Source organism: Ciconia boyciana, chromosome 3, assembly GCF_034638445.1.
Source record: "Ciconia boyciana chromosome 3, ASM3463844v1, whole genome shotgun sequence".
Taxonomy (NCBI): Eukaryota; Metazoa; Chordata; class Aves; order Ciconiiformes; family Ciconiidae; genus Ciconia; species Ciconia boyciana.
In genome coordinates, this window is record NC_132936.1 from 69,821,008 (window position 1) to 69,838,919 (window position 17,912).

The 17,912-nt window shown below is 38.8% G+C and overlaps 1 protein-coding gene across 7 annotated transcripts in view; it reads right to left on the bottom strand.

Moving 5' to 3' along the window:
- Positions 1 to 17,912, bottom strand: part of ARID1B (AT-rich interaction domain 1B) — a 337,147-nt gene that overhangs the window by 298,998 nt on the left and 20,237 nt on the right. For all 7 annotated transcript variants that reach the window (XM_072856051.1, XM_072856055.1, XM_072856053.1 and 4 more), the window contains exon 2: positions 4,294 to 4,488. In XM_072856051.1, the coding sequence (XP_072712152.1) occupies positions 4,294 to 4,488 (195 nt within the window). The remainder of the gene's footprint in view (positions 1 to 4,293; positions 4,489 to 17,912) is intronic.

The window sequence follows — 17,912 nt, forward strand, 5'->3', positions numbered from 1 at the left end:
GAAAAATTCCAACACACATACATGGGTATTTCAAGGAGCTTATTTTTAAGCTAAATTAAATTCAGCACAAAAAAAAATATTACATGCTATTAACATGAAAAAGCAACACCACCAGACAATGGCAGAAAAAAACCCTTAATAGGTACTCTGAGGTATTTCTAGTTTTTGCAAAAATATTTTTACAAAGTAGCAGAAGGCTTTCCTACAGCACACAGCACTAAAGCACAGAAACACTTTGACAGGGCAATCAAACCAAAGCCAGAAACTGATTAGGGCATCATCACTTACTTGCTTGAGGTCCAAAAGGGGTGGGGGGAGAAAAAGAAGTTACATGAAAAGGAAATTATTGTCTTTATAATCAGATCTTATTACTCCCACTATAGTGAAATGTATTGCAAAATCAAGCCTGAAGTTTGCAGGTGCTAAGTAACCCTGCATATTAAGATTTTCAATTTTGACATCACCTCTTTGTAATCCCAAGAAATATCTAAGAGACTAGAAACTGAAAGTTAAGCCTGAAAGTATGTTTTTTCTGCTTTCTGTTTTTACATACATACTGCGATCTCCCTGAAGTCCTGGGTGAGGAGTGCCAATAATCCTAAAATTACATTCATCCCATGCAAACCAGAAGAGAGAGAGTACATGAGATTATGAGATAGCAGTACTAAGATTTACATGCAAGACCAGCGTTTTAAAACCTTGGGATGCAAACACTGGCCTTGTTGCAACTTGTGTTTCAATCATGTTGAAAACTGACAACATAGGCACAGGTCAACTTGCTCCCAGCTTTCCCTTGCCTTCTTCCCCTCCCACTGAAAGAGAACAGGAAAGAGACAAAACCCCAAAAGTTTCCTAACGACATAAAAATCTCTTTGTAATCATTCACCATACATATTTATGCCTACTGACAAAAGAGACATAAACTGTCAAGTCTGCAATCCTATGAATTAAGTCTATGACTCTTTCAGTAATACCTTCCTTTCTTATACTTCCCCTTTCATACAGGTGCAGAACAATTTGATTTTTAACCTCCTAACCCATTAAGACAATTTTAGCCAAATCAGTCCAAATGCTTTATATATGTATTTAACTCACACCGAGTTAACTGGACATGCCCTTAAAATTTGACAAAATGCTGCAGCATTCTTCAAATTGCTTAGCATTTTGTTGCAACAAGCTATCACCCATCTTCACATGATAAATCTGGATCTCTGTTGTCAAGCATTGGAGAAGAGAAAACCTCAGATTACCATTAGCTTCATCACAGTTTTACCTCTCTTTCCTACATGCCTACTTACATATCTCAACCCTTTTATCTTTAGTTGTATTAGTGAGTAATGCAAAAAGATTGTCTGCATTTCAAATTTTTCCCCTTATATAAGGCTTAGCGTTTTGTTCCGGGGCTCATCATTGGTAACTCATGAGAGATGAGTTCCAAGCTCAAATGCTTAGGAGATCTGGTTTCTCTCTTCACAGCATCCTTTGCAGCCATGTCATAGAACATATCCCATACTTTCCGTACTCTCTTCAACATCCTGCAATTTCCATACAGAATGTTAAAAGAATTTCAGGTTTTATTTGCACCTTCCTGTTTGGTATCAAGCATGCCTAGACCAAACAGCAGTTGTTAAGAGAATGTCTGCAGCATTACGTAGATATCACTTTTTCAACAGGTTAGCAGGCTATGCTTGACACCCATGCTGCAGATACATAGAATGACTGCACCTGATAACATTTCATCTTTTTCATCCTCTTTAATCTTTCACTGCTTATGCCAGAGGCCTCTCTTCCCATGAGCTCTCTCTCCACCTCTGGGCTGCAGGCTGGAACACACTATTCTCTGCTGCAACTTGACATAGACCAGCTACCTACATCTAGGCAATTATCTTCATTTCTACCATTTCCATTAATTTTATCTGGATCTTTAGGGTGTTGTTTTTCATCTTTATTTCTTCATTTGCAGCATCCTGCAGCAGAGCCTGCAAGTTAAAATCTGTCAAGTTCCATAGTTCTAACCTCAAGCCACAACACTCGCTGACAAAGAGCCAGACTTAACATTTCAAGGTCTTCTTCAAAATTCAAAAATCTTCACAGCCTAACAAAAAGCCTTCTCATTTCATCCAAGGAAACAGAACTGACACCCTCAGCTATCTTTGGGCAACAGCAGACTATAACTTAAAATAAGAACAACCTCCCCCATCAATCTTTCCCACCCTTCCTAGAGTGTGGCACTTCCACCCTCATAACCCATCTACCCAACACTCTCTCTGCACAATACTTAAATCTGAGTGCTGTATGTGTTTAAGGCACAGTATTTTTTAACCAATCAAGTTTTCGGAAGTGCCTTGCGCTTTTGATAAATTCAATGTGACACTGTAAAGGACTCCAATTTCCAGAAAGGGCTGAGATTCATCTTCTGAAACTTCTGGCAATATTATTTATTTTATATATATATTATATCTAGAAGTAGGTACATGCTACACAGCCAATTTTAACAAGCGTAGCTAGGCTCTCCTTATTTAATATTCATGTCACAGGAGTAAAAATCCAGCCAGGAATCAAACTGTGGCATCCTGTGCCAAAGACAACTTACCACTCAGCTGGTAAGTTGGCAATTCAATTTACAAACCTGCATTCCTGCATTTTAATCCTTTGTAGAAAGGTGGTAATATATGAGCAATATGAAAAGAACTGGATTCAGATCATTAGAGGTTCACAAACCAAACACACGAAGCTTTGGAGGCTGTCCAAAACAAAATCATGCCTAGGTGGTGATGTCCGTTCAATAAAAATTCAATGTCATAATTATCCTCTCACTTTTTCCCCAAAGAGCATTAGTGCTCAGAACTGTGCTGCTGCTCAGCCAATTACATTAATGCTGTGAGAAGACGGATAGGGCCGACAGCCAATCGCTGTGCCAGGTCACTGCCTGCTGACGGGTAATTTACAATTATCAAGCAATTAGCAAATGAAGTGAAAATTCAACACATCTCCACATAACGCAGAATAACTCATTTTAAAATTAAAAATATGTTTTAATAACTTCATTTTGGCTACAGAGAAAAATAAAGCCTCCTTTTTCCAATTTCTCCTCCTTTTACAACTGACAAAACACTTTGCTGTCTGAAGCTAGTGACCAAACATACTGTTTGATGTTTCTAAACTAACCGATCTCTTCCTTGCAAGTAAATATCTATTTAACAACAGAAAATAATAAAAAAAGAAAGCTGTTGATAAAGGTACTATTCACCCAACTAGTATATTTGAAACTGTTAATTAAATAACCATCCTATGAACATCCTGTCCTGGTGGATGGGTGATAACTAGAATTAACCAGGCATCTATCTGCCAGGAGTCCAAAATTTCGGGGTTTTCTCTATATTTAACAATAGATGACCTAAAAAGAAGCTGATCTGCAACTAGTCAGTTGCACAAACAAGTGTTCTTTCCCATTAATGATCAAAATAAGTTTGTTGTGCTCACAACACAGTATAGAGCTCTCATTGCATACACTCACAATCCTAATTCTAATTTAAAAAAAAAAAACAGCAAAACATAACTTCTGGATAACCTTGGTTTATCCCCCCTCTAGAAAACTACTGCATCTTCCTTGGTACATGGTATGAACATTGGAATCGACCTTCTTTAAAAAGGGTAGGAAAAAGGCAGAAGAGGTCACCATCAACAGTGAAATCCAACTAGATAAAAGGACTTTACTACATTTCTATGTCCTCTGATATTAAAAAAAAAAGTATATATATATATCCTAACTTTAAAGAGTTGGCAAAGGGAAAAAATAGGAAAAGCTACCAAAAGGAAGAGAGGGGGAAAAAAACCACAACAAACAGCTGATGTAAATATGTAACACTTTTGTATGCACTGGACAACACTAGTCTTGCTGCAGTGATGTCAGCTCTAGCTTTTCATCTTACATTTATATGTATCTAAGCCAGAGAGGAAGAGAATTAAAAAAAAAAAAAAACACCAAAAATATACAAGGCTAAATGATGTCAACTGGAAAAAAAAGAAAACTTATGGCATTTGACATACTTCTCTCTCCAAAAAAGACACCAGCAACAAAGTAAACTTTTTTCTGACTGTATGAGGTTTCAGAAAACATTCACGCTGTCGACATCATTTATTTACTTCTAAAACAGTCTTTCACCCTCCTTCTGCACAGGAAATACTTATTCCTGACTTTTTTTTCTTGCACCCTCTGTATTACCGCAGTGTCAGAAGGGAAGAGAAGTAGAGGAGGGAAACCAAAGCAACACAGAAAAATCCTCCACAAACCTGTTGCTGTGGATACTGCATTCCTCCCATGGCTGCCGGGGCTCGGCCCTGCATTCCCACGGGATAGCGCTGGGGGCCGGGAGGGCCGTAGGACTGCCCGGGGTAGGGGCTGCTCTGCTGCGTCTGAGAGTGAGGGTTATTGCCCATGCCGTACAACTGAGGTCTCTTCATGACCATTGGATCCATCGGACTTCCCTGTGTTAAACACAAGCAAAGAAAGACTTTAAGATATGGAAAGAAAAAGGTCAGAGTAGTCATGCTTACCGCGGGCAAACTATACACGTCTTTTCTCAGTGCTTTATACATCAAATATTGACTTGACATACAAACAGGCAAAGTACTGTACTCTGGTTCTCATATTAATTAGAGGAGGTTTTTGAACGGTGAGTTTGGGACTTCAGTTGCATTTAAAAAATAATAATAATAATAATAATTTTGCACTCGAACTTAAGGTTGTCTCTCACCTACAGAAAAAGCAGAAAAACTGCCCAATAAATTTCAGCTTAAGGAAATAATTAAGTATACTGTTATAAACTGATTAGCATCACTGACTCTAATGTTTAAACATAAATAAAACCACGTCTATCAAGAGAGACACAAGTAGTGGACAAGCCATTTAACCTTGAGAAAACAGCTCTTTTCTTACCTTGAAAAAAGGGAAAGTGGAAAGAAAATACGGTTTCCAAGAAGTGCAATGCATACAGAACGCTGTATTTCAGCGTTTTCATATTGCTATCATGTGCATTAATAAGTTTCCAGATCAAAAGGCAAGTTATAACCCATATTTTACATGAAAGTTTCTTTGCCTCTTTAATACACCTTAGAAAATCCAAACTGCAATCACTGATGGAGGGGGAGGGGAGGCAAGGGAGGGAAGTTTTATTTTTAGACTTTTTGGCAGCACTTACCAAGCACCGTAACAGTTTCAGGACGGGTGTCAACCATTGTGTGGTATTACTCTCATGTTTTATTACTGAGGACTAACTGAACCAGAAAAAATAGCATATTTTGTCAAGCGCAGCACTGTATTGTTAATATGACATCCATTTTTTAATTCCTGAGTGCCTGTTATATTCACAGAAGAAGAGGGGGGGAGCTTTTAAAAAGCCTATCACAATCTCATCTTCGGCAAAGAGATATATATCCCCCTCCCCTCTTCCCAGGAAAAAAGACCTATTAATTCACCCTGCCAGCCCACCCTCCTGCCAGGAGCAGGATTCCTTCCCCCCGTAGCACATTTTTTGTACAGGTTCTCCTACAGTGTACTGTTGACCAGTTTCACTTTAAAGACTCCTATGTAACACAGCTTCTGTAAGTCCTCTTTGGCTATTATATTCTGATGTAATAGTTATTATGACAATAAATTACGTTTCCCCTCTCCCATCCCTGTTTCTCCTCATTATTGCTGTTTGTACTACTAACACACTATGGTTTTTCTTCCCTACACACACGAAGTATGTGCGCTCTCCAAAGTAGTCACTGCTTAACGAACTCTTGCATGTTGCTCTTACTCTTTCCTTCCTGCAAGTAAAAAAACTCAAACCTTCTCACTTTTTTTACTGGCCTTCCCCACCCTTACCAATACTGATTTGCCAGGAATGTCACCCAGGCTGAATAAAGTATTCCAAATGTGGCACACTACACCTGAGGAGGTGGAAATAACCTCCTCCTCTTCACATGACACCTCTATTCACCTCAGAAGAGGACTGCCCTTTTTTGCCACCATAGCGAATTGCACATTTGCTTCTAATTTTGGGTGAGTACTAGTCAGCAATTTTCCCTTTATTATTTGGCTTCTTTGTGGCCAGATTAGAAGTTTCTATTTTTCACCACTAAATGTCCCTGGGTAATTTACTATTTATATTTCATACTTTTCAAAATCAATGGTTCCTCAACCACTTCAGGCCACCTGACCCATAACAACACTCTCATATTTTAATTTTATTTTTTAGGTTGTCACGCACTCTCACCACACTTTTAACTAAGAACAACACAAACACAAAGGTTCAGCAGATGAACTAGAGATTCCTTCTTACAGGGTCCCAGGGGACAACTTACATTTCCTCCTATGGACCAAGACACTTTATCTATGTTTATTTATGTGTTTTAATGTTCATTCTGTGCATCACCTGTCATATTCATCTTCTCAAATACAAATCCATGTTCAAAGCAAGTCTTGAGCTTCCTTCATGAGATTCTCATGAAGCCCAACAGCACTGTTCACTGCCACCATCTTCTGTTTCAGGGTATTATTTCCAGGTCTCAAGTCCAATAACAGCATTTACTCAAATTCTACTTTAATTAATTTTGAGTGTAATATTTTCTGTTCCACATCCAATACTTAAATATAATTATAAACAATGCAGACAGCTACACAGCTAAAACAGTCTGACACTTTCCATTATTAAGACTACTTTCAGGTGCATATAAACTTTGCCAAACTTCCAAGCATTTAGGCTGAAATTTTCCAGGCCATATGTATGCCTGAGGCTGAAATTCTCTGGAAAATTCAGCAGAAACAGTTCAGCTATGTCTTAGAATGAGGTCACTGAAAAATACATCGTTTATGTTCTTACATAAACCACTTAAAAATACCTCTTGAATACCATGCTATGGGGCAGAGAATTTTAATTTGCCATGGTGACATGGCAAATGACAGGCGCCCCTGTCGAGAGAGAGCACCCCGATGTCACCAGGCCGTGAAGAGCACGGGAGGAAGAAATGGGAGCGTGCGAGCATCACAGCGAGACTTCCTCAGAGGAGTTACGAGGTGTACAGAGGCAGCCTCAAATTTGCCAGACAAAGAAAGAGGGACAATGGGTTAAAAAAAGCAGCAGAGACAGAAGTGAGGCAGGAAGAACTGAAGGGAAGAGGAAGAAACAAGGTCAGGAGGTGACACGGATACAGGCCAAAGAGTCTCTGTCCCCTGGACTAGTGACCTCCACGCGGTGGAGGTTTGCTGTGTGCGTGTCAGGAGAGTGAGCCTCACTGTCACTTCATCCTTCCTTCCCTTCTTCTCACCAGCCTGCTGCCTCTGCTTCTCCTTGTCCTCTCCAGGAGAGCTGCTTCTCTTTCCCTCAGGTGACATTCCTCCACTTCAGAAAGGTGGAGGGATAAAGAGTCTGAGATATTGCCATAACTCCAGCCTGTAGGCGACACACACAATGCTGAAACCGAGGGGGCTGTCGTCACGGGGTATGGGTAACAAGGGACCTGGGCGTACTCAAAATTTACTGTGGACCCTGCGACTGAGGCATCAGGATCAAGGACTGGAGATACTGAATATGAAAGGGCTAGACTGAGAGAGCAGTAAATATCCACAGGCAAATTACTGGGACAACCCAGAGAGACCTACCCTAGCTGTCAGCGCTGCCTGTTCCCTCCTCCCTCCAATGTCTCAGGGAAAGAACAAACAGTACAGAAGAGTACTCTGATCATCTTTAGGACTGGAGAAGACAGACCCAGTGAGGAAGCACAGATCCCATGCACTGGCCAGTCCTTATAGAGGGTGGCAACTCACCACTGCTATTCCTGACTCCCTTCAGACTAGATCCCAGTCGACTGTGCAGTGCAGCTATAAAGGTTAAGACACCTACCAGCGACTCAGTGGCTGTCAACATATTTCTGCAAGGCAAAACAAAACCAAATAGCTAGCTCTACCCCAGGTTTAAGAAACATTACCATTGCAGAAGTTAAGAGCTGGTGGAATTAAGTTTGCCCTTGCAACACTACACGCGTCTCCTTCACAGATGTAACTGTATCGGTCTTTAAATACACGGTCACACTTTTGTCCTCACAGGCAGTGGATGTGCCTGCTCTAGGGATCAGTCGACAGGAGCGCAGTGAAGGGGCTGTTGTGTGCTATAGGACTGAATGCTCCGCTCATCGTATGGGTAGCAAGCGAAGCAGAAGATGGTCTTACCATTAAGGTAGCTGTAGGCTGCTCAGGCAAAACTGGAGTCTACCCCTGCATCTGCCACAGTTTTTCACTAAAACAAAACATTTTCAAAATTTACCAATATAATGCATCCCTCATTTCCTGACTTGAAATCATGGGATTTACATTGCAGAAAATGCTGCATATCTACAACTGCAACTACTTTTGAGTTTGATGAGAGATGTGCTTTGAAGGTGTTTTCAGAAGCTGTATGTTCCAGAAAATTTAACCCACAGCCATCATACACAGGCCACTCAAACTTCCTACAGCAATGCCTCAGTTTCCCAACTGTAAAAATGAAAAAAATCCTCGTCTCTTCACCAGAGAGGTAATTTTAGAATTTAATATGATTGTGATCAATACCATAGAAAACTCTCTAACAAAGGAACAAATTTTGTCTTCAGAACAGCGTACAGTGAGAAAGACCTGGAGCCATACACTTAACAGAAAGAAAAACCAGCTGTTCACTCAGTACTATGTGTCCGTACAGTGGAGGTAAAAATTTAATTATAACTTTTTCCAACTTTAATGCATGCACAGTTTTCAGCTTTAGCATTCTTTTAAACTTAAAGTTTCATTTTTATAGCAAGAGTTTCTTTCATTCACAATGTTCTGAAAAGTTATTTAGAAGGAGTTGTTAGTTGAGAAATACATATTATAATCTTATCTGAAGGTTCCTTTAGCATTTATTAAGTTCAAATATTTCCTTTAACATCAGTTCCAACAGTTTTCAAAGACAAGTTTTGGGTGACAGGATGATTATGACAAGAATCAACCTCTTCATGTCGTAGGGATCAACAACCAATCCCTCCACACCTGCTCCCTACACTTATCGAAAATGACAGCATTGCTGTAACTGCATCACATTCTAAAACCCAGTGGGCATGTATGACCATGAATGGATGATGGCATCTTCCATGCCTTTACTTAATTCTATTACATGCTGTACTACAAAGTTTTAATTACTTTTTTAGTTTTATTTTAGTTTCATTGCAGTCATCAATATCCATTTATTTCCTTTACCTTCCTTTACAGAAGGGTCCAATTTTTCTCTAGTGCTATTTTACTCCCAATATACACATTACCTTTTTACCAATTTAGCTAGTGTTTGCTCATGCTATTTTTACTGACATATTCCACCAGGCAAGCCTGAATGGATTCAGCCTTTTGCTTCTGATTCTGCACCTCCTCTTCAACTTGCTGCATTTCATTTAAACTTTGCATAGATCTGCAGTTCCTCAAAATACCTCGGTCTTATTCTTTGCTTCAGTCCACAGTAACATTATAATTTATAACCCCTTTATTATAGTGCCTATCTTGTGTCAGTATCAGATTCATTTGCACAGGTACTACCAGGCTTTGTCAGAACAGAGCATTTCATAAGAGTCTTTGCCTATTATGTACCTTCTGAGTGCATTAAAACACCCAACGGAAGGTTTGCTAGTGATTTCAATAGGGCCAAAGTTTCATTCCCGGTCTTCAGATTGACAGTCCAACTGTCATTAAGGTAGGACGCAGAAAAGCCTACACTGCCTACAAATAGTAACTGACAACCTTTTTCTGTTACTTGCTCCTTTTTTCAATGTTTCGTGTAGAAGAATGCATAAACTCAGCATCCCTCCTATAAGCAGAAGTGGAGAAATTAATATTCTACACCCACTTGTAAACTCAGTATCACCACCACTTCTGCTCTCCTCCTAGCCAAAACAATCAAATAAATCATCTCACCCTGAAGTACCTAGAGATTCCATTTTACCTTTTCTAAAGTGAGAGAAAAAAATACTACCATTTTCTCTCATCATTTAACCAGTGTTTTCCCAGGTATCTTGTCTCCAGTCAGATCTGAGGCAGGGTGCATGCTAGAATAACTTGAGCAGCAGTCTGACCAAGACGTATCAGCTCTTCCTTTTGGGACATTACTGATGTTACGTATGCATTGTATATACACTATCAAGTTATCAATGTATGTTTCACTTCTAACACCAAAATCTTTATTTGAAAGACATTTATGAATATGAACCACACTGGTGACAGTCCCAAAATGTAACCTAGTCCTTTAAAGATGCCACAAAGAACCCCAACACTAAAGTTTCGAGGCAGGGAGGAGTAGAAGACACTTTACAAAGGTCACAGTGGGATTCAGATGTGACGATAGAGCTTTTACACAAGGCAGAGAGAGCAATTCACTACAAGACAAGAGTATTCACATGAGATATAACTACTCTTCAAGTGAAAGTGTGCTTTTTTGCTTGTTTAAACAAAAAAATTGAAAGAAGCAGTGGTTTGGCCGATAACAACAAATGCTGCAATTTAGAGGGACTATAAGCCACAGCACATCCCAACAACTAATGCTACATCATTTGCGCCTACAAGAAAACAACATGAACTCAACACTCTCAAGTAGGCTTGCCCTCAAACTCCTAGAGCTACTGAATACAATAACTCTTTGTTTATTCATTGATCTGCAGCCAAAGATTCTGTCTCAGTATTAAAAAAAAAAAGCCTCTATTAATACCAAAGCCTTGAAACCTCATAATAAAGACAGCTGACAATCAGCTACCGACATTCCAAGAAAGATGGGCATGGAGCTCTCAGCTCTGGGTCAGGCACCAAGTTACAAATTTATCGCTAGAGATAATCACAAGTATTCACTATAATACAATGACACAGCTGGCATGAGGACGAAACTGGGGAAAAGATAATCCATTCCTAGATAATGCCATAATTTGTATGAACATGTACAAGGACTCCTCAGCCAATGTTTTTACATGACAAAAGCGTGGGTATCAAAACACAACTCTCCTTACGTGTGTTTTAAATATCCATTTAAGAAAGAGGCCAACAATTACTAAAAAAGTATTAATGTACAGCATTAAAATCTGACTTACATTAATACTAAAATCTGAGAGGTGACTGGCAAACATGCTTCTACTGTCTGTGCTTTACTAAAACTTTAAAAAAAAGTAGTCAGTTGCACAAATACAACAAGAAATAAGCAAAACCAAAGAGCCACATTCAACATAAGTCTATGATGAAGGAAAATCCAGTGAATGAAGAAGCATATACTAGCAAAGATTTAACAACAATATCAATTTTCCCTGTCTTCAAGGCTCTGCGTACTCTCTGATTTCAGCTGCAGGGAGAATCGGAAAGATAATTTCCCACTCAAAACCAAGATCACATAATTAAAAAGGGGAAGGGGAGAAAGTCAAAGCTATGCTCAACCAAAAATCAACTACTTCACTAGAACATTTACAAATAATTATACAAGCAAGTATCTCTGGGGGTGGGGAGAAGGACAGTTATAAGCCTGTTTTCCAGTCTTCTTCTGGGTCCTCTTTAACACAACCTGAAAACTGGAAGGTCAGTGATTCAGCCACTCTCTAGTTATTATTTTGTAGATAGATAAACCTAAATGACTACTGAAAGAACAAATCACAATAAACATAGCAAAGAAAAGAAACGTGTTTTTAACGAGCTACACAACTAACTTCATCGTGTTGCCACTATGAGTGCACACAAAGGTTAAGACAACATCAAAGAGCAATTATACCCATTTATCACACCTGATGGCCAAAATAATCCTATGTCTCTGACAAGTTCACATGGTTATGTGAACAGCTCAGAACTGTTGCCCTTCAAATTGCCTTCGTCACTGCCAACCACTGACATATAGGTAATACCCTGATTGCTCTGAAGTCAATTGAAGGTGAGTCATCTGTCCCCATCCTGCTCGAACCCTCAGCTTTCTTCTGTAACCCACTTTCCTAATGCCAAACTTCTTCCAGGAGGACTCAGGAATTATCTTCCTGTCTTCATTTTTGTTTTCTCCAACTTGGATGCTCTGTACAGAGGAGACACCTTCCCTTAGGCATGCAGATGCTCTAGTTTCCTAGCAAAAGTGCTCCCCAGCAAGTTAGGAGTAATTTCTAGTGCAGCAGAATTTAGGGATTCTTACAGACGTCTTCTAGCAAACTTATCTGCAATCACACAATATGTCATCAATTCCATCTGCTTTTCCTACTTGCTGCCAGATCACGACCATGCTTTAGCTACTTCCATCCACAGTCCAGCATCTGAACTTAAAACTGTCACAGTGTAGGGTGATTTTGTACCAATACAACAGCTTTGGCACTGGAGCATGTGAGACATGGGCACAGTCTTAAGTCTGCCATTTCTGCTACCGAAATAGTAATCCGTGGCAGGAGAGCAAGGCAGATAGTGACGGAAAATAGTATCTTAAAGTTGTCAGGCTAGGTTCACCAGACGATGTCTCACAGTCCTAAGGCCTTCTCAGTAGCCAACGCTATGGCTCAACAAGGAAGAGAAAATCCATTCATAAACCCAGAAAACTGTAAGTTAAAAAAAGAAAAGCCCCACCCAGAATACCAGTTACTTCTATTTTGTCTGGCAATGAGGTTCTCAGCTTCCGAGACAAGTAAACACCTTCACTCACTGTGCACGGCTGCCATCTGGAACTCAAAAAAAATTCCCTTACCTACTTTGTACAGCTCTTACACAAACACAGGGTTAGATGGACAGAAAAGGATGTACTAAAAATAGTGTCTGTCAGGCAAGTAGCAGAGAGCAGCCTCGAATGGAACGAAGGGAGCTCTGCAGGAAGGCTCCCTGCAGAGAAGTACTGGAGTAGGAGGGGAAAATGCAGAAAGTCCTGAAAACCACTAAGTGACAGAAGGGGGGGAGGGGGGAGAATAAGTGAAAGAAATCCCACATCCACTTCAAATTTTAAAAATTTTAAAGAAAAACCTTCCTAAACCTAATAAATATTCAAGCAGATTTGAATACGCTTTCTCAGTTACTTGGCTTTATTAGCAAAAATAAAGTTAAAGGTTAGATGTATTTAATTGCTGGAGAGAGCACTAGCTGAGAAAGTGACATTATGGACACTGGGGAGAACAGTGTACCCACAAAAAGGTATAACCAATCACAACTAGGTCACAGGCCAGAAGTACATACAGTTAGCTGCAGATTTTTTCCACTCCAAGCGTTATATATAGTTCTGTATTAACACACACACACACAAAGGTATGCTGGTCATATATCCTCAGCATTTATGGCAAATTATTAATCAAGTCCCACCTGAAACAATTTGTTAAATTGATTTTAATCACTGGGCCTCTCATGTGAAGCTTTGTATAATCAGCATTTCATTTACAAAATTAATTGCCTGATTGATTCTCAAGAGGCAGTAGCTGTCATTATACTGCTGTCATAACTTTTGAGTAGGGGTGTCACAACACTGAATTCTGACAGTATGAAGAGCACTGCTATTTAAAAATTGAGGGCGGGGAGGTAGGGGGGAAACAAATACAGTGATTTCACAGAATTGCTCTTTAGCCCGATAGAATGTTAAAACCATTTCCCAGCCGTTTCAGCCAGCCTCCCCGTTTTCCATTCATTGAATAATGCACTACTCAGCTATTCAGTCTCTTGTCTTAGAAGCAGGTCCATTTAATTCAATTTTATCATAGTTGCGGTTGCATAAAATGAGTTTGTTGTTGAATATACAAAAGATTTAATCACAGGCCACTCTTAAGGTTATTTGTAGAGCAGAGTTTGAAAGTCAAACACACAGAACTTTTTTTCCACATCCACAACCTTCTGGAAAGCTATTTTCAACTAGACTTTTTTTGTTTTTAAAGAGAGCAAAGCAAACCATAACTTTACAGAACTTATCTAGGAACTCCTTTAGAAAGCTTTTTTCCTCCCCCAGTATTTTAAGCTACATATAAGCCTCAAAGCCCTGCCAGAGTTGGAAGCAAAGCTCCTATACTTGCTGTAGCTACTTCTATACCCCATCACTACTACATTCTTGGAAGAGACCAGTGCTCTGGAGAGGCGGCACAGGCCAGCGGTTAGGGCACTGAGTCATAAGACAGGGCTTCTATTCCTGGCTCCACAACTGACCTGCTATGCAAACATGAGCACAACACTTCACCTTTCTGTGACTGGGTTTTCACTCTCATAATAACAAGTATTATATGCACTCTTAACAAGGAACAAGACGTGAAGACTTTGGGGAGACTGATGTCAGTTGTTATCAACAAGAAACAGGACTCAGAGACAGAAATGGGTAGGCTAAGGGAAAAAAAAAAAACAAAACTCTAGAAGGTTTTAAAAAGGAGAAATCGCATCATAGGCTGTAACAAGGTATCCTAAACTTTCAGAAACCTACCTTCAAAAGGAAAAAGGTGTCTGGAAACTTTTTTTTAAAAAAAAAAACACCTTAAGTTTCTGCTAGATCACTTGGAACAGTATTAATGCCTTTGAGAAACTGACCTATTTCTAAGCTAAGTCCAAAAATAAGCCCTCAGCTTCTCATATTCAACCTTATGCACTAGATTTCATCAAGTACTCCTGAATGGAACATATTTAAAATTTCCAGGCCATGCTCTGAGATTACACTATTACAAAAAAAGCAAATGACAACTCTTCAAAAACTGAATTATACCTACTGCTGGCATTTGTAATGGACCTCACCAGAACGCAACTCCAGAATAACTCACAGTCCAGATAACACTAGCATCTAGCGGATACTCTAGAAAACACAGCCCCTTTCCCTTCCCACCTCCCCAGCTCTTATTTTCATCCCTGACTGCTGTCAAAGATTATCTTCCACTCCTTTCTGCAAAGTGCCCTGCCACTCTCGTCCAGACACACAGCATAAGTTGCTTTGGTATGAAGATTCTAATGCGGTTTTCTTCTCTTTTTTCAGGTCTCTGAGTTCATGATGAATAAAATCAGGAAAAAAACAGAAAACAAAACAAAAAAACCCAAACAAACAAAAAACCACTTACAAAATAGATAGGCTACTGGGATAAAGAGGCATAAAAGGATAACAGAATGGAAAACTCCACCAGGCAAACAAAAGCCGTTAGTTGTTTTCTTTTTCATAGCCATAATGTGAGATTGCAACTAAGGGAAGTTCAGAAAGCTCTGGGCACACTGGGAAGTGATTGCCAAAAAGTTTTAAGAGTTATATTCCTCTGCCACACCAGGAAGGAAAGAAGTTCAGAAAAAGAAGAAAAATCAGTCACCCTACTCACACCAAGTGATATCAGACTGGGACATTAAAAAGAAGTGTAAAGCACTGACTTTCTGTATTTGTTGGTTTCTAGCCTCATAGCATGTAGCTTACTCATTAGTGTTTTCTCTTTTCAGCCCTAACATTTTTTATTATTATTATGTAATAAATGGTCTTAATTAAATAAGAAAACAGAGGAAAGTCCCTAGCTAGAGCCAATATATGCAAAATTCCTAAAGGATATATTTAGGATTAGGATAATTGGAAGGCAAACTCAGCTCTCTAACAGAAGCCCTGTCACTTCTTCAACTGCCAAGAAACTGCTTCTCTTGTAACATATTTTTCTATGTTAAAACTGTTTCCTGTAGAGGCTGAAAAAAATTGGTTGTAAACAGTGCAAAATATTAATAGTTACCTAGAAAATAACCAGTTCATCTTTTTTTACCATCATTCCCTAACAGTCTCTGTACCATGTTGGTTGAACATCATAAAAATCCACTGTCCCAGTTAGAGACATACCAGCAGCATCAGCTCAGTCCAAGGGTCAACTAGATACAGATAACGAATCTGGGGCTAGCCACTCCACTAGTGGAGCTGGAGAAACAGAATTTTGTTAAGTACCTGCCTGTGATTATTTTGCATTTATAATGATCTTCCTCATCAACACAGACACTGTCAGGAGCATGGAACTAACTTTCTGGGAAGGAGCAAAACAAAAATTCACTAGCAGCAAGTAATTTAAAGCATTAGAAAACAGCTTTTTTTAGTAATTAAAATAAAAATTTAACTCAATTTTAACTTAATTTTTTTAAATTTAAATCAATCACCAGAACAAACTACAGTTAATGAGTGGAAATTTTCATTATTGATTGAAAAGATTTAATAGTTAAGTAATAGGTCAAAGCCCCTGTATTACTTGAGAGAACAATGTGATTGGAAACCATGAATTCACACACATGCCTACATTCACACCAGCTCTTTTGTATAATGTAACTGATTTCCAATGATCATTTTACAATTCTGATTAGGTCTTACAAAAATCTTGTTTATTAAATTACTTTCTTTAGGCATGCATAGCTGCTAATTTGTTTCCAAATAAATCATGTATCATCTGAAAAAGATTACATTGCAACAGCAAAACAACACTCCTGGGATTATGCTTCATCTGGATTTTAGAATTAAAAGGACAAACATTACAGGAGTTGTAAATTTCCCTTTAAAGGTGGTGGTGGCAAGAACACCCTGCAACAGGGTAATTCCAAACAGAACTATTAGTGTACTTAACATGTAGCAGCCATACTAAGAGACACATGTAGCAAGTCAAAAACTCAAAGTATTAAGGGATCTGTTCAGCTTTAAACTTTAATTTCTACAAGAAAAAAAATATTGCTAGTTAGATCAACGTATACATATTTATACATACTTTGTAAGCAAAATAAATAATGATAGCAAAAAAATTAAAAGCACTGCTTATTTAAAAAGATTATCAGCTCTAATACCCACAGGTTTTAAACAAAGTTAAAAATTTGCAGAGATTTGGGAATGACTCCCAAAGAACTCTACAGAACAGACAAACTCTACAGAACAGACCTCCAAAAAAAATATCTGGATACTAATACAAAGTTCCCTATGGCTTACTCGGGGGAAAAAATTTTGACCTGGGTTTAAACCAGGTCAAATTCTGGTTTAACCCTAGAGCTTTCACCTACTTCTCACTCAAAACAGGCAAAAGTTGCTACATCTTCACTGCTCTTTTCACAATCACTCCAAAAGGGACAAATTCTTCCAGAAACACTGGCAGACTATGAAACATCCTAGAGCATCTCAGCACAAAGAAACACATGCATGTAACACATGCACATGGATAAGTGCAGAAACAGGGAAGTAGGATTAATCATGGGTACGAACACCTCTGCAATAAATTATCCTGGATGTTCATAATTAAGTACATGGTTTTAGTATAGCTACTATCCAGAACTTTCAGTTTCTATACAAAGAAGGCATGTGTTTTCAATACACAATCATAATTTTCTTTTAATATCACACCATTTAAAATTAAATTAAAAATCAACATGTGAGACATATCTGGTCTGAGAGATATGAAAGCTGATCCACTTCAGTATTTCTCATCCAAGAATCATCATCTAACAGGAAACCTGACTATGCCATTTTCATAGAATTTCCTCCCCTCTCCCACAGGAGAAACCATTATTTTCAAATGCTGTCTGCCTGAAAACTCTTGGCTTCTTTCCACTTATATGCCTACCTCTTATTTCCCAGTCCTTAAGAGAGCCCACATCAGCCATCATGTGAAAACACCAACATAGCTTTCCTAAAAACACTTCAAAGAAACTCATTCATTTGTTAGAGAGGATATTCAGGATTAATGAGCCAATGGGCTCGACCCAAAATACAGTATTCCTGACTTCCTAAAATTACCAAATCTAGAACAGAATTAAAATTAACAATCAGATTAAATGAGAAGAAAGAGAAGGAAATTACTTCCTTCTTAAACACTGAAGCAGTACAGGTATGGGGAATCTTTCCTGTATGTCTGAGCAAGCTATTTCTCAGGGCAACAGCATTTGAGTATATATTTACATCTAATCTCTCTCCCTTCTCCAAGGCTGCAACTTA